This window comes from Prionailurus viverrinus, chromosome D3 (assembly GCF_022837055.1).
Source record: "Prionailurus viverrinus isolate Anna chromosome D3, UM_Priviv_1.0, whole genome shotgun sequence".
Taxonomy (NCBI): Eukaryota; Metazoa; Chordata; class Mammalia; order Carnivora; family Felidae; genus Prionailurus; species Prionailurus viverrinus.
In genome coordinates, this window is record NC_062572.1 from 1,342,683 (window position 1) to 1,364,625 (window position 21,943).

General features: G+C 66.5%; 1 protein-coding gene across 3 annotated transcripts; it reads right to left on the reverse strand.

Annotated features, from left to right (window-relative positions):
- Window positions 1-825: 825 nt before the first annotated feature.
- MMP17 (matrix metallopeptidase 17) lies at window positions 826-20,788 on the reverse strand. 3 transcript variants are annotated; one of them, XM_047828671.1, is made up of 10 exons: window positions 20,645-20,788; window positions 11,521-11,653; window positions 10,661-10,790; window positions 9,952-10,235; window positions 9,506-9,682; window positions 7,888-7,987; window positions 7,262-7,344; window positions 7,010-7,162; window positions 2,374-2,631; window positions 826-1,767 (listed from the first exon to the last, which is right to left on the reverse strand). In XM_047828671.1, exons 1-10 carry the CDS (start codon window positions 20,786-20,788, stop codon window positions 1,427-1,429), a joined length of 1,803 nt encoding a protein of 600 aa, XP_047684627.1. In that variant the 3' UTR covers window positions 826-1,426. The 3 variants fall into 3 exon arrangements, with proteins under 3 accessions (XP_047684627.1, XP_047684630.1, XP_047684628.1); XM_047828674.1 differs by lacking the exon at window positions 20,645-20,788 and adding an exon at window positions 15,179-15,829 and having other exon boundaries at window positions 10,661-10,733; XM_047828672.1 differs by lacking the exon at window positions 20,645-20,788 and adding an exon at window positions 15,179-15,829.
- Window positions 20,789-21,943: the final 1,155 nt, after the last annotated feature.

Consider the following 21,943-nt stretch of genomic DNA (forward strand, 5'->3'; position numbering starts at 1 on the left):
GGGCTAGGCCACGGGGCGGGGGAGGGGCAGCTAGGCTGCGGGGCAGGGGGGGCTAGGCCATGCAGGGGAGGGAGGGCTAGGCCGCTGGGGTGGGGGTGTAGGCCACAGGGAAGGGTGGCTAGGCCGTGGCGGGGGGCTAGGTTGCGGGGTGGGGGTAGGCCACACGGAGGGGTGGCTAGGCCGCGGCGGGGGAGGCTAGGTCACGGGGTGGGGGCTAGGCCGCTGGGGGAGGGGGCTAGGCCACAGGCGTCGGGAGCAGGCTAGGCCGTGGGAAAGGCGGTCTCTCCTGGCTGGGCCGCACAGCTCCCAGTCGCTGGCTCTCTGGGTGGGAGGGCCGTCCCTGGACCGGCGCCCAACCGCCTCCTTGCACTTCCTGTTGGGAGGCTCCCTGGTTTTGGCAGCTGGCATCCCGGATGCCTCACCGAGAATGGGCGCTGGCGCGTTCTGCACGTCCGCTCTGAGCAGTGCGTGCACGCAGGGAGGGGCTCCGTCGGTTAGCCCCAGGCAAACGTGCCAGAGCCTTGGTCCTAAGACCTGCCCCGGCCCCGCCTGCTGGCAGCAGGCTCATTTCCCCCGCTGGGCCTCAGCTCCCCCATCTGTGAAATGGGTATAAGGACCGAGGGACAGGAGGGTCGGGGGGCGCTGGACGGGAAGGTGTCGGGATCTCCAGGGGAGGGAGCGAGCGCCACACGGGCCTTCCTGGAAGCCCCCGCCCCTCCAAAGTGCAGTTGCGCCTGGGGCCAGGGCCGCACGGCCCCTCCAGGCCCCAGAGGACCCCCACCCCGTGGCTCCTGCCTGCAGTGCACCAGGGAGCCGAGGCTGAGCTTACGGAGCAGGGAAAGGTCGTGTTTGTTTGAAATGCATCAAGAGACCCCAGCTTGGGGGACTCCTCTGCTTCCCTGTGCAGGCAGCTGCAGGCCCGCAGGGACTGGGGACAAAAGCCCCCGTGGGCGGGAGCACCAGGGGCAGCAGTATGGACGACAGACGGGGCTGGTGGTGCTGGCCGGTGGGGCTGGGGGCAGCGTGGCCACCGAATGCCCTCCCGTCCCCAGGCCTGCGTCCCCTGGCTCATCAGCTGAGTTCTGTGCGATCCAGCTGCCTGCTCGCTGCAGGGACGCTTCCTGTCCCCAGCCCGGCCTTGACAGAGTGTCCCCAACTCACAGATGGCAGTCAGGCCACTTCGTGGCAGAAAAGGAAGGACAGGTGGTAGGTTGCTTTTCTGCTCTTCTGCTGCTGAGCTGCCCGGGGGGCGGCGCCCTCTGCTGGCCTCCTGCCAGTCCGCAGGGGCACGGCCAGGCCGCTGCTCAGGGCCGGCAGTGCGTCTGGATCTGCAAGGCCGGGGCCACTGAGGAACTGTGGGTCCGGGCACTGGAGGGGTGGGGGTGCTGGTCCTTGCCCTGAGGCCCACTGCGACCCATCGGCCCTGTCACCACAGGCCGGCGGCTGTCAGAGTGCCGGGGGCCGTCGACCGCAGCGCAATCAGGGGCAGCAGGAGCGTGGCCGCCAGCAGAGGGCCCGAGGCCCCCGGGGGAGGGGAGGCGGGGGAGGTGCAGGAGCAGACCTCGAAGCCGTCCTCTGAGCGGCTCTGGCCGCGCTGTCCTGGCCGGGCATGGGCCCCGGCCTCTCCGTCCTCGCCCTCCGGGTCTGCCTGTGGGTCTGTGCAGACCAGCCAGTCCTGCGCTGTGGACCGCGGGTACCCGGGTGCCGCCTCCAGCTCGCCTTCCACCACCTTCCAGTACTCCTTGCCACGGAAGAAGTAGGCAGCACCTGGGGGGGGGGGGGGGAGGGGGCGTGAGCTCCGGGCAGGCCACAGGGCAAACTCAGGCTAGACAGCGGGACGATGAGGGAGCGGCGCTCGAACGGCTTATGCCACGGATAGTCTGTCTTGGCCCCAGTGGCCGTCTGCGGGCCCCTGGGGCCTCCCACGCCTGGGAAAGCTCGGGGCAGCCGCAGAAAGGCAGGGAGATAGACAAGATGACCTCTCGGTTTCTCTCCCTACGGGATGTTAAGTGAGGCCCTACTATGTGCCTGGCTGTTCTAGGTGTTGGGGATGTAGCTTTGGAAACAGAACAGCAGGGGGCATCTGGCCCCCCGAGAGGGGGCCCTGCAAGGAGGGAGATGCATGCTACCCTTTGCCGGGCAGGGTCGTGCTGTTTGGGCTGGAATCACGTGAGGGAGGGGGCGTGCAGATGTCTGGACGGTGTCTGCAGGATGCAGGGCAGGTGCAAAGGCCCAGGGGCGCGTGAGACGCAGCAGGAGGCCTATGGTGGTGGGGGGCCCACGTGCGCGCAGCGGCTCCCGGGGGATCCTCCCAGTGAGCCCGCTGTGACCCCCGTTCCCCAGGTGGGGAGCCTGAGGCTGCACGGGGCTCACCGTCGGACCAGCGCATGGCGTCGTCGAGCGTGCTGGGGATGCCCCTCCACGGGGGGCTCCGGGCGGGGTGGCCGGGGTCCATGCGCCGTGTGTGCTCATCAAAGCGCCAGTACAGCTGGTCCTTAAAGAAATAAGTCTTGTCATTGTGGGCCCAGGAGAAGGCAGCGTCGACGCCGCCCGGCGGGAGGCCGAAGTCTGAGACGGGCCGCGGGTATCCTTCCTCTACGTTATTGTCCTTAAATACCCAGTATCTGTCTCCTGGGGGTGAGAGAGAGGGCCGTGGGCCAGAGCTCGGCCCGCCCCGCGGGGCGGACACTCCAGCCCTTCCTCTCCCCGCCCGCCCCCCCCACCCGGTGCAACCGCCCCCCACCCTGGGATCCTCATGAGCATTTACTGAGCACCTATTGTGTGCCTGGCACGGGCTTGGCCCACCTGCCAGCAGCCTGAGAAGCCAGGTTCTCACCAGGCACCCGCCATAAGGACAGGGAACGGGGTCACCAGCCAGCCCGCGGGAGGCCGCTCTGCTCAGTCACGCCTCACCCACTCCTGCGACAGGCGGGCCGGGGTGTCCTCACGGGCAGGGCAGGAAGGGCACTCGTCAGGGCCGTAAGCGGACGCATGCGTGTGCACCTTTGTCAGACTTCACACAGAAGCAAAATGTTTAGAAATCACCAAGAACTTCAAATCCATATGTAAAAATTAAAAAAAAAACAGTTTAAGATATAAGGAGGAGGAGGGGGAGGAAGAGGAGGAGGGGAGGAGGGGGAAGAGGAGGGGGAGGATGAGGAGGAGGGGAGGAGGGGAAGAGGAGGGGGAGGAAGAGGAGGAGGGGAGGAGAATGAGGAGGGAGGAGAAAGAGGAGGAGGGGAGGAGGGGGAAGAGGAGGGGGAGGATGAGGGGGAGTAGGGACGAGGGAGGAGACAGAGGAGGAGGAGGAAAAGGAGGAGGAAGGGGGAGGAGGAGGAGGGAGAAGGGGGAGGAGGAGGGAGAAGGGGGAGGGGAGGGGAGGAGGGGGGGGAGGAGGAGGAGGGGGAGGAGGAGGGAGGAGGAGGGAGGAGGAGGAGAGGGAGGAGGAGGAGGGGGAGGAGGAGGGGGAGGAAGAGGGAGGGGAGGGGGAGGAGGAGGAGGGGGAGGAAGAGGAGGAGGGGGAGGAAAAGGAGGAGGGAGGAAGAGGAGGAGGAGAGGAGGGGGAGAAGGAGAACGTTTAAAAGCGTTTTGCCAGAAGGGCGCCTGGGGGGATCAGTCAGTTAACCATCCAAATCTTCAGCTCAGGTCACGATCTCAAGGTTTGTGAGTCCAAGCCCCACGTCGGGCTCTGCGCTGACAGCGTGGAGCCTGCTGGGGATTCTCCCTGCCCCTCTCTCTGCCCCTCCCCTGCCTGCTCTCTCTCTAAATAAACTTTTTATAAAAAGTCTTTTGCCAGACAAAGAGTTGGAACAGACATTTCTCGGAGGAAGACATTCGCACGGCCGACAGACAAATGAACAGATGCTCAACCTCACTAATTAGGGAAACACGAATCCAAACCCCATGAGACACCATCCGACGCCCATCAGGATGGCCACTATCAAAAGACCCGAAAACACCCAGTGCTGGTGAGGATGTGGAGAAGGGGAGGCCTCTTCCGCCGCTGCTGGGAACGCGAGCCGGTGGGAGACAGCGTGGAGGGTCCTCAGAGTCGAACACAGAGGGCCCACTCGCCCCCTTCTGGGTCGGTACACGGAGCCGAAGGCAGGGTCTCCAAGGCACTCGCGCACCCGTGTTCACAGCAGTGCTGTTCACGGCAGCCAAGACGTGGGAGCCACCCAAGTGACCACGGTGGACGATGGCTAAGCGAGACGTGGTCCATCCAGACGATGGAATGGCATTCAGCCTTGGAAAGGAAGGACGTGCGGCCACCTGCCACGGCACACACGTGGACCTTAAGGACACGACGCTACGGGAAACGAGCTGTCCCAAAGGACAAACGCTGTAGGACTGCACGCGTCTGAGGCACCCGGCCAGATCCACAGAAAGTAGACAGTGGGCACCAGGGGCTGGGGGGGCTGGGGGGCAGCTTCCGTTCGGAAAGATGGACAAGTCCTGACGGCGGACGGTGGTGGTGGCTCCGCGCGGCGTGAAGGTGTCTAACTCCTTCGAACTGTGCGCTTAGAAGTGCTCACGACGGTAGCTTCTCATGTTGTGTTTTTGCCATGATTAAAAGTAAACATAATTTTTAAAGAATCCTTTCCCAGAGACCGGGAACGGCAGACGTGCCCGAGAAGGGGTGGGGTGAAGCAAAGGTGAGCCCGCACGACGGGCCCCAGACGGCCGAGACAGGGCGCAGGCGTGCCCACAAAGGGGCAGGAGAGGTCAACCTCTCCCCGCGACGCGAGGAGCCGGTGACCTTAGAGGGGAGAAAATCTCGCAGATGCGCGGCCCCGGGGGGGGGGGGGGGGAGCAGGGCACAGCGCCAGACAGATGATGCCTCGGGCAGGGCAGCTCGGAGCGCGTCCCTCTGGGACGGTCCTGCTGAACGTGCAAAACCAGAACCTGCTGGGGAGAAGCTGCCAGGTGACGTGCCCGAGGGGCGCCGGCCCGGAAGCTCCAGACGCGCCCGGGGTGTGTTGGGGGGGTGCAGACGCGGTGGGAAGGCTCCGGCGTGTGCCACCCCCTCTTTGACCACCAGGGGCATAAACCGTCCGCGGGAAACGAGGAAGCGAGCAGAGCGGAAGGCTGACAAGGGGCGCGCCCGCGGCCTTCAGGTCCTGCTTTGGCAGCTTTCCTGGAAGCCGGACGTTACTTTTCAAAACACAGGTTTGAGGACCGAGGAGACTCTGTGTAGAGACAGGAAGGAATCTCCAAGATCTGTCACGTGAGGAGAGGGGAGGCCGGCGCGCACAGTAGGCCGGAGAGAGAGAGGAGGGAGTTGGGAGGAGGGAGGAGGGAGGAGGGAGGGCGCGCACACACACACCGCCTACTTGGCGGAAGGTCCCTCTGAAAGGCGGTGCCCCGCGGGGCTAAGTCAGGTGCGGGTGGCTCCCGATTGTAACAGATCGGCTAGGACGTGCGCCGTTCTTCCTGTTTTGCCTTTTGGTGAACGTTGAAATCACGGCTGCCGCCTCCAGGGAGCCCTCCCGTGTGCCAGGCTCCCGATGGCCACTCGGCCCGAGGACGGGGACTCTGGGGGGACCACACCCACCGGAGGCAGCGGTGACTGACAGGTGCCCCACCTGGACCGGGGGCTGGCAGGTGACGTGAACGAGCTCAAAAAACACGCGGAACATTCTTGCCTCCTCAAAGAGGTACGGTCGCCCCAATTTTGTTCAAAGAGCTGCTGCAGGTTGAGCAATGCTCCCCCAAATTCACATCCGCCTGAACCTCAGAATCTGACTTGTTTAGAAACAGGGTCTTTGCCGCGAGATTAGTTAAGAGGAAGTCATGTGGGAGTGGGGGGCGGGGGAGGGCGCATCCGCTGACTGGGGCCCTCTACAAAGGGGACACACAGACCCGAGGCCCACGGAGGGGAGCAGCCCGATGAGACACAGGCAGGGGTGGGAGGGGCCCGGCACCTTGATCTGGGGCGTGTGGCCCCGGCCGACAGAACCAACCCGTTGCTTCACACCCCCCAATTTGTACTTTGCGACCGAAGCCCGAAAACACAAGTGCCAGCTCGTGCCTCAGCGTCCCTGCCCTCCGCACGGGATGCGCGTAGGGGGCGGGCTGTGAGGGCTTCCCCGGAAGGGGCGCCAGGCCGCACCTGTTCCAGCACAGGCGGGACGGGGCGAGGGGGGGGGGGGGGGCGGCACGCCGAGACTCCAGTGCAGGAGCCGTGGGCGGATGTTGCAAAATAACCCAAACCCAGAAGATGACACCGAGCGGGTCCCAACCCCGGGACTGTGGCCTCGGGCAGCGGCCCTGGAGCCAGCGGGGGCCCCGGGACCCCACACCAGGCTGGACTGGGAAGCCCGGTCAGGGCAGCAGGCGTGACCGGGAAGGCTCACAGCCCCCGAGGCACCCACAGGTGCAGGCACGCCGCCCCCACACAGACAGCAACACCCGCCAGCCCAGGTCCCCGCGTCCTGTCCCGTCCCGCCCCCACAAGACCGCACCCCCCACCCCCAGCCCAGGGAGCGGGTATGGAAGGTGTGGTGACGCCCTCTCCCAACAGACCCGCCATCCTGGACAGACACGCGGGAGCTGCGCGTGGCTCTATGCATCGAGGATAAGTCCAGCTCCTTCCCTCAGGTGTTGACCTGCCCTTCTGTCCTCGCTCACCCTCCCTCCGCCCCCCTTGGCCGCTCTGTTCTTGCCCCGGGGCCTTTGCACTGGCAGCTCCCTCTGGCTGGAGCACGTTCCCTCAGCCCTAACTGAAACTAACTTCCTCATTCACGCAGGTGCCTGTCGTGTGCGTCCTGTGGGAACAGGGCGGGGACCTTTGTCTGTTTTGCCCGCCGTGTACCTGCAGTGCCTACCGCGGTGCGGAGGACACAGTAGGTGCTCAGTAAGCGCGCATCGGTGGCATGCACAAAGGAGTGGGCCGGCCCCTGCTCTGTGCTTGGAGCAAACCACAGGCTGGGCCTCCGGGGCAGAGGCGGGCTCGGGGGGTGCCCACCAGCAGAGACTCAGGCGGAGCACCCGGGCGGGGCCCGCCCACCTTTGAAGAAGACGATCTTGTGGTCGCTGGTGCGCTCGAACACGGCGTCCACGCCGTCCAGGTGCAGCGGGAGGCCCCGCCAGAAGCGGTGCATCTGCGCGGGCTGCAGCGACACCAGGTGCCCGTCCCGGGTCAGCCGCCAGAAGTACCTGCCTGGGGGCACGGAGAGGGGGTGGGGCTGCAGGGGGCAGGTCTGGGGCCCGGAGCTGCCCTTCCAGCCGGTAGCCACTCACTGGACCGGGTGGGGGTTACCTTTGAAGAAAAAGGCCTCGCCGCGGATCTGGGCCACCGCGTCAAAGTCAGTGCTGCAGCGGAGAGGCACGTCCTTCCTGGGTCTGGGGGCAGAGAGCAGGGGGAGGGCTGGAGGAGGGGGCTGGGGCAGCGAACAGCAGGAGGGGAGGGGAGGGGAGGGTGGGGGCTGGGGCAGAGAGCAGGGGGTGGGGGGGCTGGGGGGAGCCTCCGTTCCTGAGCCACTCTGGGGGAGCGGGGCTTCACAAGCCCCAGAAGGACCCCCCTTAAGGAGACCCCGCCCCACCCCCGTCATTTGCTGCAGGCTCAGAGACAGTTGCATTCTGGTTTGTCAACTATACGCCAAGTAATAAAAATCAAAGCCCGAGTCCCCTTTGCACCATCCAGAGTGGCCGACACAGAGCACAAAGGGAGCGGACATCAGGAGCATCTGGACAGACAGACATTCTTGCGCATGGGGCGCAGGTCGGGGACAAAGGGCGGGCGGGTGTCCTTCCGCCGTCCGGAGGAGTGTAAGGAAGGCAGGGTGGCTCAGGGCTTAGCCCCGGGAGCACCAGGAGTCCAGGCCCCTGAGACATGGCTGGGGGAGGTGCTGGCCACAGCGTGCAGGACAGGGGCCCACGGCTTACGGGGTGCCGGACCGGTTGTTGGGGGGCTCTGGCGGGAGGGGAGGCTCCTCGGGCTCTGGGGTGTCCGGCTGTGCCGTGGGGGACACGGACTCCCGCACGCCTGTGGGGACAGGAGGCTGCGCTGAACCCGGCAGGGCCCCCCTCCCTTCCCGGGACCCCCGACGCGGAGCTGTGGGCCCTGCATGTGCACCAGAGCCACAGCATCACAGCCTGAGGGGGAGACACAGGGGTCCCCGCGACCCCTCCTTAACCTCCAGGGGCTCAATGAGTGTTGTCCCCCATCCCAGACCTCCTCCCGGGTGCAGACCCCAGAGAACCAAGAACAGGCGTGCAAACCAAAACTCGTCTGAATGTGCACAGTAGCCAGAGGTGGAAACAATGCACATGTCCACCCACGAGGGGACAAACAGAATCTTTGGCCATAAAGAGAAAGGAAGCGTGGACCTGGGGCGTGGACAGGGCGCTCGGCGAGAGCAGCTGGGCACAAGAGGGCCCACGGCGTGTGGTCCCAGTTGCACGAACCGTCCAGAAAGGGGACAGTCGTGGACGTGGACGGAAGGGAGGTCAGTGGCTGCCAGGCAGTGTGGGGGGGTGACCGCTGATGGCCGTGGGGTCTCCTTTGGTGGGGGGTGGTGACAAGTGTTGTGGAACCATGCAGAAGGGGCAGATGCACAACCCTGCGAACGTGGCCAATGCCACCGGCCTGTACTCGTCAAAGGGGTTAACGTGGTAGGTTTTACTCTAGTAGGAAAGTGCCCATGTCAGAGCCTGGTGGACGCCGGGGCGCTCACAACAGCAGGGGAGGGGGGATTAGGAGAGGTGGAAAGTATGCTGGCGCCATGGGGGGGCACCCTGGGGTTGTGGTGGGCACCTGGGGGTCATGGGGGGCACCTGGGAGTCATGGGGAGCAGCCTGGAGTCATGGGGGCACCTGGGGGTCATGGGGGGGAAGACTGGGGTATGAGGGGGAGACTGGGGTATAGGGGGCACCCGGGGGTCATGAGGGGCACCCGGGGGTCATGGGGGGCACCCGGGGGTCGGGGCAGGGACATGGGAACCACGGGGATGTCACCACTACCTGCACCCCAGGCCCACGCCTGCTCCCTGATGGGGCCTCCTTCTATGCAAGTGCCTGATGGCGTCCCCAGCACAGCAGGTCCCTGAGCTCTGGGTTCAGTCCTGGCTCTGTCGGCCGCCAGGGTGCCCCCCCGGCCTCAGCCTTCCCATCTCTAAGTGGGGACAGCAGGTCCGACCTCCCGGGCCATAAAGACCACAAGCCTCAGTGCACGTATGTACTTTGCACGGGCCGGGGCAAGTCCGTGCCAGCTGCCACAAGCTGAAGCTACCTGGGGGCCGGGCGGGGATCCTGCCCTGTTCTGAGGCCCCGTTCAAAGGCCTGCAGGGCGCCTGCAGCCCGGGGCCCCCCGCGAAAGACCACCCGTTTGTTCGTCCCACACACGTCAGGGAGCCGCTCGGGCCACGCGAGGCCTGGACGCTGAGCGCAGGGAGACGAGCAGGACGGAAAGAGCCATCCCGTGGGGCCCTGGGCCCGGGGACCCCCCGCGTTTCTGGCTCCGTCCCCGGGGCGACCCGGGCCCGGCTCTGGGGGGCGGACTCACCGTACAGCTGCCAGACGCGCACCCTGTCCTCGTAGGGGAGCCTGTAGTGTAGAGGGTCGCCCACGGGGCCCTGGTAGTACGGCTGCATGATGGAGCTCGTGGCCGCCACGTGGCTCAGCCCAACGGCGTGGCCAAACTCATGGACGGCCACCGCGAACAGGTCCATGTCGTGGGTGTCTGGGAACACAGGGAACCGGGGGGTCAGGGGAGGGACAGCCAGGCTGCCCGGAGGGGGCTGGCTCTCGTGCGCAGGCCGGGCACCCGCGGGGAGGGGGCGTGAGGCGACGGGCGTTCCCGTTACGCTGGAGGCCCAGGTCCTCGACGGGCAGGTTCCGTGCAGTTAGTGCCGAGGCCCCGGCGGGGGGGGGGGGGGGGGGGGCACTGCTGGTCCCTGAGGCCCGAGTGGGAGGGGGGCCCCCGGGACCCGTGGCCTCAGCCCCACGCACCTGGGGAGCGGAAGGCCCAGGACTCATCGTCATCGAAGTGGGCATCCCCCGCGGAGAGCTGGTCGCCGGGGAGGAAGGCGTGGGCCACCGCGCCGCCCGGGCCGTCGAAGGGGTAGGCGTCGTTGTGGTCGGCCTTGGAGAAGTCGATCTGGATGTCTGCGGCACTGCCCGCCACCTCGTGGAAGTTGAGGGGTGTGATGTCGCTCCAGACTTTGAGGGCGTAGTGCATGAGGGCGCGCACGGTGTCCCGGCCCAGGGGCGAGTCCCGCGGGAACGTGCGGACCCTAGGGCGGGCGGGGTCAGAGCCTGGGGTCTGGCCGGCCGGCGCCCCCTCCCCAGGGTTACCCCGCCCACCCGGGACCATATCTGGAAACAGGGTTTTGCAGACGATGTTAAGGTAAAGGTTGAGACAAGGCCACACAGGCAGGCGGGGTGGTGGCCACGTGGGGGGAGGGAAGGGTGGGACCACAGCAGCAGCCCTGGAGCCCAGAGGCTGGGGGCGGGTTCTCCCCTCCCCTCCCCGCCGCCGAGCCTCAGAAGCGGCGGCCCCGTGACCCTCGGACCTCCGACTCCCGGCCTCCAGCTCTGAGGACCGACCCCCCGTCTTGCTGGGCCCGGCCGTGGGCGCTGGTTTGGGCGGGACCCCAGGAAAGGGGACCAGGACGGTCTGGTCCGGGCAGGGCCGCCCCCCTCCCCGCCCCCCGCCCACCTCCACGACAGGCTCCTCCTGTTCCACGTGGCGGGAGCCAGAGCCTGGCGCCTCCTTCGGGCCGGGGCCGCAGCTGGGAGGTCGGGGAGGGAACACCGAGGGGTTTTCATCAGCGCCAGGGTGGCCTCGTCTGCGGGGGAGGGTGGGGTCAGGTCCCCTAGAGGTGGCACCGGGCTCAGGCCCTGCTCCCCGGGGACCGGGTCGGGTGGGGGCGGGGCCTCACTGCCAGGCGTGTGTGCAGGACCAGGACAGGGGTCGCTCGGAGCACGTGTGAACTACGGCAGGGCCTGGGCTGGTCAGGTCGGCCACTGGCGGGGCCCTGGCCAGGCGGGCACGGCTCGGCCCCGATCTGCGTCCGGTATCGCGGGACCCACACCTGACCGGCTCTGTGGTGACACGGGCGTGTCCACCTCCGCAGAGGCCCGGGGACAGCTGTGATCCGTCAGCCCCCAGGAGGGCCTCCACAAAACCGGAATGTGCCCCCAACGCGTGAAAAGCGGGGCGCTCACATAAGCACCCCAGGTTTCTGGTTTCCCGTGGAAAGCTGGCGGTTTCGGCAGCACAGATCTGCCACTTGCAGGGGACAAGATTCAGTGGGGACCGAGGGTGGGCTTAAGTGCAGACCGCGTAGTGGGGGAGGTGGGTCTGGGTGCAACGGACACACACGCGCCCATCACTGTGCCCACATCCAGGGGCGGGGCGTGCTGACAGGGTCCCACGTGGCAAGAATCCTTGGTCCTGCCCCCAGAGACAGCGGGGACCCGTCCCTAACCACACCCCCACAGAGGGCCCCCGGAGCGGGGGAGTTAGGGGAAACCAGGCTCCCGGAGCGCCCATCCCCCGCACCCCAGAGGGCTGACCTAGGATGCCGGTGGTCTCCAGGCCCCCGAACCGCTGCATGGCGGCGATGGCCTTGGACAGCTCCTCCTGTGTCTGCAGCTGGCCCGTTGTGGGGCCGGCTGGGGGCAGGTAGCCAAATCTGCTCAGCCACTCCTGAGAGGAGAGAGCAGGGTGAGTGGCGGAGTGGGTGGGGGGGAGGGCTCAGCCCCACAAGAAGAGCTATGGGCCCTTGAGGTGAGGGGCAGGCCTCTCCCAGCCCTGATCAACACCACCCTGGCCCCAGCCCCCCATTAGCCCACAAGGCACCTCGTGTTCCTTCTTTAAGTTACTTTACGGGCCGATGCCGGAGAAGCGCCTGAATAAACCTGATGCCTCTTAGAAGGGGTGAGCTTGAGCAGTGCACAACCTGTACGACTGCTCACAGCAGCCTGCCCCACCTCACTTCTCTTGAGCCAGGAGATGCCCAGGGGACACTTAAGAAAGTGAAATTCTACAAAGGTTACTACATGTGGCATGGGCCAAATTCAGGCCCTTGGGAGGCAAGAGTCGAAGACCTAAGGTCTGAAACCCACACTGAGAAGAGCATAGCCTCAGGCTCCGGTGTTAGGACTCTGGTCACGAGCTGCACATTCACAGCATGTAAGAGCCCAGACTCTGAGGCCACTTGCTGTGCATTTGCACTCAAGCCCTCTGGGCTGATTCCCCGCCTGGGAATGTGAGCACAGAATGAGTCAGAGTGTGGAAAATGCCCCGTCAGCACCTGACACAGGTGTTGGATGAAGCACGCCGTGGCACCGTCAGGGGACGGCTCTGCCCGAAAGCGCCCTGGTTGGGGTTCCCTGAGCCAAGCAGGAGTCAGGAAGCCAGGCGACCCTTCAGCACGGACACAAGTACAGCCCCGTCTCAAGCCCCAGTCACCTCTACCATCCGCGCGGGGCCCTAGGAGACAGGGAGGCGCTGCTGCCCTTGTTCGGGGGGAGTCCCCCCTTGGGGTTCAGTGTCTTGAACAGCCAACTGGTGCTCATGCCCACTTCCTAGGCTGTGTGACAATCCCACGATAGCGCCTGGGCCATGTGGACACTGGGGGGACTCACCAGGCAGGGGGACGGGGGAACCCAGCGGCGGGTGGAAGGCAAGGTCCGGGATTCCTGAGCCCTGCCCTTCCCAGGCCTGTGACTCCAAGATACACGCTTACAGGCTTGTTTGCGTTTTGGTAGATGTTTAAAAAACCCTCTCGATTCGTTTATGCTACTGCAGGCCCCTCGGAAGCGTCTGAGTTTGTAGCCCTGGCCAGGAGGCTCCCTGCTCAGAGGGGGGGCCTAGCTCAGTGGAAGGGGGTCCACCCTCCTGGAGTTCCCAGGGGCTTCAATTGACCAGAAGCTGCCACCTTGATGATTTGCATACAATTTGCATACACCTGCAGAAAACCAGCTAGATTCCTCCCTTTCCAGGAAACACAGGGTCTTTCCCAAGGCTTCTCTGTTCCTCCCCCCCCCCCCCCACCAAACCCTTATTGGCCCAGACCCCTTGGTCCTAACTGGAGGCCCCCAAGAGTGTGTGCAAAACTGGGGCCCCTCTGAGGTGGTCGGACAGGGCTGAGTAGCATCAGGAGCGACTCGGTCCTCGATGAACAGCAATCAAGACACCTTCCCAAGTGGGCGCGCCTCATTAGACGGCCCCTTCTCCCCGGGGGCCTGGGAGTGACACCCTGTGCTCAAAGGAGGTGGCACTGGCTGGGACAGGGCCACCTCCCCATCCTGGGCTGTGCCGTCCTCAGGGTTAAGACCTTTGCCGTCACCGAGCACCCCCTTCCTCTGGGAAGCGACCCAAGACAGCCTCAGGCACTAAACACCTGTATTCGTGGCTACACACGTTTTCGGGAAAAGATTCAAAGACTATTGAAAGTTTTGACTCTGCCGTTCTCTTTCCGAACGTCCGAAAACACACACGCGCATTTCAGAGCCCTCTGTTAAGACTCTAGGCCTAAGCTACGGAACCCCAGGGCCTCAGGGCTGCAGCAGCCCCGTTGCTCAGCACCACGAGGCTGCCTCCTCTAGGAAGCCCTCTGGAGTTTCCTCAGATGTCCAGGATGCCAGATGAGGGTGCCGGCAACCCCCCTCCTCACCAGGGAAGGGCCCACCCAAGCGGGTGGGGGATGGGGCACTCTGGGAGAAGAACCCCCTTCTCCAGTTGTCTGGCCGGGGGGCTGGGATAACAGCTGGGTGTGTGCACTGAGCTGTGCCCCACCCCCCACAGGCACCAAGCTTCCCCGAGGGGCACTGCCCTGCCCCAGGGAGCCTGGCCAGGAGACCACATGCATTTCCAGGCTTCCGAGGCTTCAAGAGCCCTTCAGGTGGTTTTGGAATGTTTGCCAACGCTGGAAAGCAGCTTTTAGCCTCAGGTCTGAGGGGCCGCCTGCGCTAACTTGCAGAACCACGAGGGCAGCTGAATGCAGGCGCTGGCCGCCCCTACCAGCCTGGGCCCTGGGAACACTGCAGCTCGAGACCCCGTCAGCGGCCAGGCCAGAGGAACAGGGCCAAGGCCCCCTCCCTCGCAGCTGTGGGCTGGGGGTGGGGGTCTGTACCCTCAATCTGACTCCCCCCCCCCCCAGTGTGGACCCCTCCCCCTGACCTTCGCATCAGGAGGCAGCCCCCTCTCAAGGCCCCAGCTGTCCCCTCCCCATGGCCCCTGCCATCCGTTGGGGGGGGGTGGGGGGGGGGTGGTGGATGTGGGCAGCGGGGAGCTCTTGGTGGCCACGGGGAGCGAGGGGGGCCGGCGGGTGGAAGTGCCTGGAACGGAAGGCCCCATCCCCCTGGGGAGGCGCCAGGAGGACAGCGCCCCCCTCCACCGGCCAGCTCATCTCCACCTCCGGGAAAACAGGCAAAGTCCCAAACAGCCAAACGGCCAGCCCCGCCCCCGGCAGCACTACCTTCTGAAGTGGGAGCTGAGAACCGGCCCGAGGGCGGGGGGGGGGGGGGGGGGGGGGGGGGGGGGGTCCTGGCAGGGGACGCGCGCTGCCCCCGCACCCCCCCATCACTACGGAGCCCGGGGCGCGAGCGGGGCCGCCCCTCCCTGCGCGCCCATCCCGCGCCGTCGTCACGGCGACCGCGTCTCCAGGGCAACCAGGCTGCAGCAGCGGAGGTGAACCTTCCAGAAGGCCGTGGGGAGGAGAGGGGAAGGGAGGGGAGGGAAGGAGAGGGGAAGAGCAGGGACGTCCCAACCTCGCAGCCGCCGTCCCGCCGCGGAGAGTCCCCAACAGCCAAAGAGATGCGCCTTTCCTCTCCCCGGGGATCCCTGAACTGGGCCATTAACGCCCGCGGGGAAACCGAGGCCGGAGCCGCGGTGCCCCAGTGCAAGGCACTAGCGGGACATGGTGCTTCCGGGCTCTAGAGCGGCCCCAGGCCTCTCCGCTTTTTATCTTTCCCCGTGCGCTTGTCAGGGGCGATACCACATGCCTCCGTTTACTGGGATAACAGGTCCCACTCCCCTCCCAACTCTTGGATTCCCGGGGAAGCACAGCCCTGGCCCCAGAGTGGCCCCAGCAGGTGAGGGCCCCCGGCAGGTGAGGGCCCCCGGCAGGTGGGCAGGTGGGCACCTGCAGCCACAGCCCCACGGGGGGACTGACGGGCGGAGGGACGGTGCTGGGCTGCACCAGGCTGGCAGACAAGCAGCACTCACTGTGTGCAGGGTCTCAGGTAGTCCTCTCCACGGTCCCATGGCGTGGCCGCTGTTGTCCTCACTTATAGGGGCCAAGTGGGGGCCTAAAGACTGCGATGACCAGGGCTCACACTACCCCCTGGAGCCTGGCGGGGCCACCATGTGCCGGGGACCACGGTGGTGGGTAGCTGACCCGTGGGCCCTTCCCCCCGCACGGTCCGTCTGTGACTGGATCCCCCCCCCCAGCCTTGTCGGGGGGGGGGGGCACGGAGAGCATGAGCCCCTCTGTACAGATGAGTAAACCGAGGCTCAAAGGCTGCAGAGGGGCCGCGGCAGAGCGCAGCCAGTGAGACCTCGGCCACGGTGCCGTGGCTCAGGGGACGTGGAGGCTGGCAGGCAGTGGCTTTAGAGGACCCCCAGGACCCAGATAACCGACGGTAAGTCCAGCAGAGCCCAGCTGTGCCCGGGAGGTGCTGGCTCCCCGCCCACCCTCTGTACCTTCGCTCAGCACCCGGGTTGGGGCAGCGTGCGGCCACCACCTCCGCTCACAGTGAGGAAACTGGGCCCTCGGTCGCACGCGAAGCCAGTGGCAGAGCCGCGGTCTGGCATCAGTCTCCGCCTGCCTCGCTCTGCCCCTTGGAGGGAGATGAGCTGGTGCCCGGCTTGCTCCGGGAGGGGCGGTGGGCGGCCGCGGAGATCCCCCCCCTCGCCCCCGTGTCTTCCCCAGGGGGACGCTCCTGGCCCCCCCCCCCCCCCCCCCCCGGGACAGCCTGTCCATCCCCCTGACACACCCAGAATGAGCACTCACTGTGCCAGGTGCTCTGGGGACAGGGGAGACCCGGGAGAGCCCTCCCCGCAGACGGGGCTCCAGAAGCGGACGGGGTTCTGGGGAACAGTAACGGTACACAAATGGACGTGGGAACAAGTGACTTCACGCATGACAGCAGTTACCAGATGCGGTCCTAACAGCGGACAACTGCTGAGTGCTTTTCCAGTCACTAACCTGCTTCATGCTTACGACGCCCCTCAGGGCAGCGCTGCCCGAGGACGGGGGTGGGGGGCATCGTCTGTGGTGTTCGTGCTGGGCACACAGTAGCCACGAAATAAGTACCTGCTGCATTAATCTTATGGGTGAGCACCGTCATCCCCACTTCACAGACGGGGACACAGAGCCAGAGAGAGGTTAGGACAGGCACCCACAGTCACGCAGCCAGCCAGCATGGGGCAGGGCGGGGATGGGAGCCCAGAGCCTATGCCCGTAACCGCTCTGCTATGAGGGGACGTGAGTGACAGGGTACAGGGGCCAACTAAATGGTTGTCAGAGAAGATGTCCCTGGTGGGTGACAGTAGGCTGAGACCTGAGAAATGAGGAGCTGGTCAGGGGACGAGCCCTAGAAGAGTACACAGAGGTGGGCGTGGCACACACAAAGGCCCTGGGGCAGGAGGCAGCCGGGAAGTTCCGCAGAGAAGCACAGAGAAAGGCGTATAGGAGGCAGGCACGCAGAGGCTGGCAGCCGGTCAGCAGTGGAAGCTGATTCTGGGCAGGGGGTGGGGAGAGCCAGGCTGTGCACCCTGCCAGACCGCTCTGTCACTCTGTCCCGTCCCTGCGGAGAGCCGACGGTGCTCGGGAGACCCCACAGGCTCTCAGCTCATGAGGGACAGACCCCTCGCCCTCCACGAGCGACGCACAGACCCTGCGCACTGGGAACTCATCACCGTCAATAGGCAAAAACCACAGATGCTCGAAGCACCCTCGGAAGGCACTGCACCAGCCGCCTGCCAAACCCCAAATCCTCTCCACTGCTCCCTCCCCCTCAGGACGGGAAGGCAGCTGACTTCCCACTGCTGGGAGCAATCCAGAGGCCTCACCCAGTGAAGGTCCCAGTGGCCCGGTTTCACAGACTGGAGACCGAGGCCCGCGGGCTGGATCCAGACCCCGGTCTGCCTCAAGGGCCTGCGTGAGGGGGACACACATCCTAAGCCCCCAGGCCAGATGCTGGCGGTGTGGTCGGGGTCCACACTCCCAGGGCTCAGTCCACAGGCGTCCGGCACAGCCCTGCCCAGGCTCCCGCCACAGAAGCACACAAAGACTTCTTTCAGACTGGCCGTCAGCCCCGAGGCCAGGAGTGCTCCACCCGAGGCCAGGAGTGCTCCAGGGCCAGAACTCCCAGGGGACAGCACGCCTCAGGGCTGGGGGGCTGGGGGGTGCTGGGTGGACCTTAGGACCTTCACATTCACATCTAACTCCCCACAGGTATGCTGGGAGGGGGCCCCTGGAGTCTTCCCTCTGGAAGGCTCAGCGCAAAATCACGCAGGGGTTAACCATTTCCTGCTGTCTGTCCTGGCGGAGGGCGGGCAGTCCCAGGCTGCAGCTGCGGGGTGCCATGTCTGTGACCTCAGTCCTGAGCGCACGCAGGGCCCGTGGGCTCCCTTGGGTGCTGGCACTGAGGAGCAGGGACCCAGAGGCCAAGGGTGACCGTCACCCCTGCCACAATCTTTCCCCGGCTCAGGAGGGGGACACGGGGCTTGAGCACGCTCTGCGGTCCCGGCTCACATCCACCACTGCTCTCGTCCGGCCACGTCCTGCCCGTCCCTTCATCCTCTGGGGCCTCTCGGGCCACGGGCCTTGCTTGCTCCCGGCCGTCCTCACATACAACCTCAGCCGCAAACCAGTCACCTGTCTGTCAAAGATCACGCGATGCCCCGAGATGCCGTGTGCTTGGGGGCAACAAGGACTTTGTCGCTGGAGGTAGAAACCCGAGCACCTGGGCACAAACTTCAGAAGACCGGTTGGCAAATCTGCCGTCGCTCAATGTGTGATGTTCACGCCTGTCACCGGCCCCCCTGCTCCAGGGCCTGGGTCCCCCCCCACGGTCACGCTGCGGTAACCGGGAGGTTCTGGCACTGCCTCTGGCTTAGCAAGAACGTCGGCAACAGCCGCACGTCTGTGCCCAGGGCCGGCTGAAGGATGTGACGTCCGCGCTGGAGCGAGCTGGGGTGAGCACAGAGAACCGGGCAGATCCCGACGTGCCAATACGGAACGTTCCCCAGGACAGGCTTCCAAGTGAAAGCAGCCGGGCACGCAACAGTGGGCAGGAGGCTGTCATCCATACAAATAAGGGGCCCAGGTCCCCAAGTCCTTGCGAGTGCCCAGACGACCTCCAGAAGGATCCTTAGGAGATGAGGGGAGGACGGGGGAGAGGGAATTTCTCCCTCGGACCCTCTGTATGGCCTGAATGTCTTGCTACGGGTGTTACCTACTTGGAAACACAGTAATGAAAAGCTCGGCGGACCCCAGGAGAGCACAGCACACTCTTTTGTCCCACTGTGCACGGCCTGAAAGCCCACCCTTAGCGGGGCGCAGGGGACTCAATGCAGGGCTTTGTCCTCACTCTGAAGCTGGGGGTGGGCCGGGCCAGCCTCTCCCAGCGACCAGCCAGTGCTCCAGACCCGCCGGGCTCGACTCTGTCTGGCAGAAGCTGGGTCACACTTACAAAGAGGCCCTTCTCCTCACTGGCAGCCCCAGATCTGAATATCCAGAGTCAGCGGACTCGGGCGTCTACAGAGGGGGCGGGATGGAGTCCCCCTCCTCCCCATAAATCCTGCCCGTTTCCGAGACTTCCCGCACCTCTGGGTCTGCGGCTCCGAGGTGTCATTCCCCAGAAGGCCACCAGAGACCGCCCTCCACCCACAAACGGGGCAGAAAGCTGGAAGGCTGCTCCACCAGGCGGGCGGGTCCTGGCCTTCCCCGGGGGGGGAGCCTTAAAAAAGTGTCAGGCGCAGAACCCTCGGCTATTTACCCACTGGGCCAGATGCCAGGGCCCTGCTGTCTTTGGGGTTCCAGGCTAAAGAGCCACATTCCCCACCCCCCACAAAGGCATTCCACAGTTTGGCCCAGTGACTGCCCACCCGCTGTGGGGGAGGGGGGGCGGTCTCCAGAACCCCGGCAGCCAGAAGAGGGGGTGCGCAGGCTCTAGCTGGCCAGGAGTGTGCACAACCGGCTGTCCCTGGGCAGGCAGAGAAAAACTTCAGAACCGCCCCGGGTCTGACAAACCAACTTGGCCGGGCCAGAACTCCCAGCCTTCCCAGCAGGGTCTCTCTGAGCTAGGAACTGGAAGCCTGGGTTCTACCCTCACTCTGCCTCGACCTGGCAACAGGCTGCCCCCCCAGATCATGCGCCCCGAGGGGGGAGGGGATCCAGGAAACCCCCAGCTACAAAGGAGCACCCCAATCTCAGAGGCAGTTTGGCAGGGAGGAAGCCCACTGTGGGGTCCCTCAGGCGTCCGGAAGCCGGCAGCCGGGACCGGTGGCTGCGCTGTCCCAGATGGCTGCGAGGGCTGGGGCAGCTGGGCGGGGGCGGTCCCCAGCCTGTTTCTGAGCCAGAACCTGTGGCCAAGTCCTGCCAACTGTACAGGGCTGCGGATGCCTCCCCCCACACCCCCAACAAATGCCTCCGCCTGCCTGCCTGAAATCCACCTGCAGCTTCCAAGTGTCTACGGCGCTGGGAGAGGGGCTCGGCCAGCACCCCTCTAGGACAGCCCTTTATGCGCTGGTGGATGTGGGTCGTGTGCGGGGGTGGGGAGGGCGCGGCCCCTGGCCCGGATCCCCGCGTCTCTCCGCGGAGTGAGGGGCCGCGGCACGGGCGGAAGCCCCCAAATAAAAATCCGACGGCCCCTCGCGCCTTCGCCTGGCCTCGCCAACCTGGGGGCGGCGAGACCCAGAAAGTCTGATCTCCAGGTTCCAGGTCCAGAGGAGTGTGACTAGGGGGGAGGGCTGTGGGAGGAGGGCGCTGCCGCCGGCCCCAGGACGGCTCCCAAGGCAGGGGGACAGCTGGCGTTCCGGAAGGGGGCGCTGGGGACGGCGGTGGGGCTGCATCCGAGTCTGGGAATAGGAGGGGAACCCCATCAAGCTCGGACAGGGCCAAGGGGGAGGCAGAGCAAGGCTGGCGGCGGAAGGCGACCGGGGACAGGGCCAAGATCCACGTCCAATGGGGCCTGGGGGCCGATTCTCTCGCTCCCCGACACCCCACACGGAGCTAACTCGACAACCGCCGGCTTTCCGGGGCGTCCCCACTCCGCAGCCCCGACCTTTCCTCGGTGGTGGGTGCGCGCCCCTCCCCCCCCCCCGCCACTCCCACTGGGAACGCACGCGGGGCGCGCTGCTCCCGGCGGCTGCGACGGCCGTCCCACTCGCCTGGGGTCCCCCTTCGGGGCCGCTCCGAGCCGCGGGCAAGGGCTCGGCCGGGCAGCTCCAGCCTCCGCTGCCTCCCGCGGTTGCGGCGCGCAGCGAGCGCCGCGGTGCCGGGAAGGTACACGGCGCCGCTTTCCCAGACCCGGGTGCGCGCGCGTCCGGCGCTCAGCCTGCGCCCCAGCCTCAGCTTTCCGCCCAGGAAATGGGTCCAGGGCTCCCCGCGCTCCCGCAGGCGCCGAGGGGCACTGTCGGGGTCCTCCCGGCCCGCGGGACCCCGCGTGCCAGCCGCGCACTCACCACTCCCAGGCTGAGGTCCTCCGCGCGGGGCGCGGGCGCGCCACAGCCCCCGCGGGCCGCCAGCGCGAGCAGCAGCAGCGGCAGCGGCGGGAGCCGGGGCCGGGGGGGCGGCGGGCCGGGCCCGGGGGCGGCGCGGCGCCCCATCCCGCTCGCGGGGCGGTCGGCGCGGCTGTGGGGGTCCCCGCGCTCCCGCGCCCCTGCGTCCGGCTCCCCGCGCCGCCGCGCCCCGCTCCGCCGCTCTGCGTCCCTGCACCCCTGCGCCCGAGCGCCCCGCTCTGCTGCGCGCCGCTCCCGGCCCGGCCGAGCCCCGCGCGCCGCCTCCCGGCGGCGGGGCGGGGCATGCTAATGTATGCTAATGGACTCCGGCCGCGCTCACCCCGCCCACCGCCTTAAAGGCCCCGCGTCCTGCGCAGGTACTCGGATCCCAGTCGCACCCCACGCCTCGCGCGAGCGCCGGACACTGGGACTGCGGTGCCCGAAAGGAAGGAGATTTGCGAGCGTCCCCCGACGGTCTCGGGCGGCGGGGGTGCGCGGGCGGGCGCCGAGTCCGGTGGTCGGGGCCGCCCCTCCCCACCCCCCTCCCCCCGGGGCTGCCCCGGCTCCCCGCCTGTCCGCGCGCCCCGCGGACCCCGAGCCAGAGCCCAGATTCGTGGTCACGGCTGGGCACCCCAAGCGGCCTCCGCAGCGCGCCCGGCGGACGCCTGGTGGAGCCCTCGAGACGCGAAAGGAATGGGTGGGGGCGGGGTGGGGGGCTGAGAGCGTGGGAGGGGCGGGGGCGCCGTCGGAGCGCGAGTCTCCCGGGGTCTGGGCGCGGTTGGGAGTCTGTGGGCTCTGGGCTGGGGAGGCGGATGCTGACGTTTGTCCGAGGCCCGTGGGCGCTGGACCCCGGCTGGGCCTGCCTCATTTATAATCTCATTGGCTTCTCACAACGTCTTACGAGAGGGAAACTATTATTCCCAGTTTTCGAACGAGGAAACTGAGGCCCAGAGAAATTAAGTACCCTGTGGGATCTTCGGTGGGGAGGGCTTGGGCGGGGCTCAGATGCACCCCCCACCCCCACCCCTTGTTCGAGTTCTCATCCTGCTGGGTCTACAACTCTGCCCAACCATCTGGTTAGTCACAGCTAGTGCTGTCGGAATTGAGGGCCCATTCTACGGAAAGGGAAACCAAGGCCCAGGCATTTCGGCTGGATCCACGGCACCCTGTTGTGTGTGGGGGGGTGAGGGCTGGGTTCCAGGCAAGCCTCCACTTCACCATCCTGCCCCAAGCTGTGGCCCCTGTGGAGCAAGGACATTCTGC

Coding starts and splice junctions, on each gene's coding strand:
- MMP17 (XM_047828671.1), bottom strand. CDS start 20,788: ATGGGGCGCCGCGCCGCCCCCGGGCCCGGCCCGCCGCCCCCCCGGCCC. Junction 10,791..11,520: donor GGAGACCACCGGCATCCTAG/GTCAGCCCTCTG, acceptor CCTCCCCCGCAG/ACGAGGCCACCCTGGCGCTG. Junction 1,768..2,373: donor CGCCATGCGCTGGTCCGACG/GTGAGCCCCGTG, acceptor CCCCCCCCCCAG/GTGCTGCCTACTTCTTCCGT.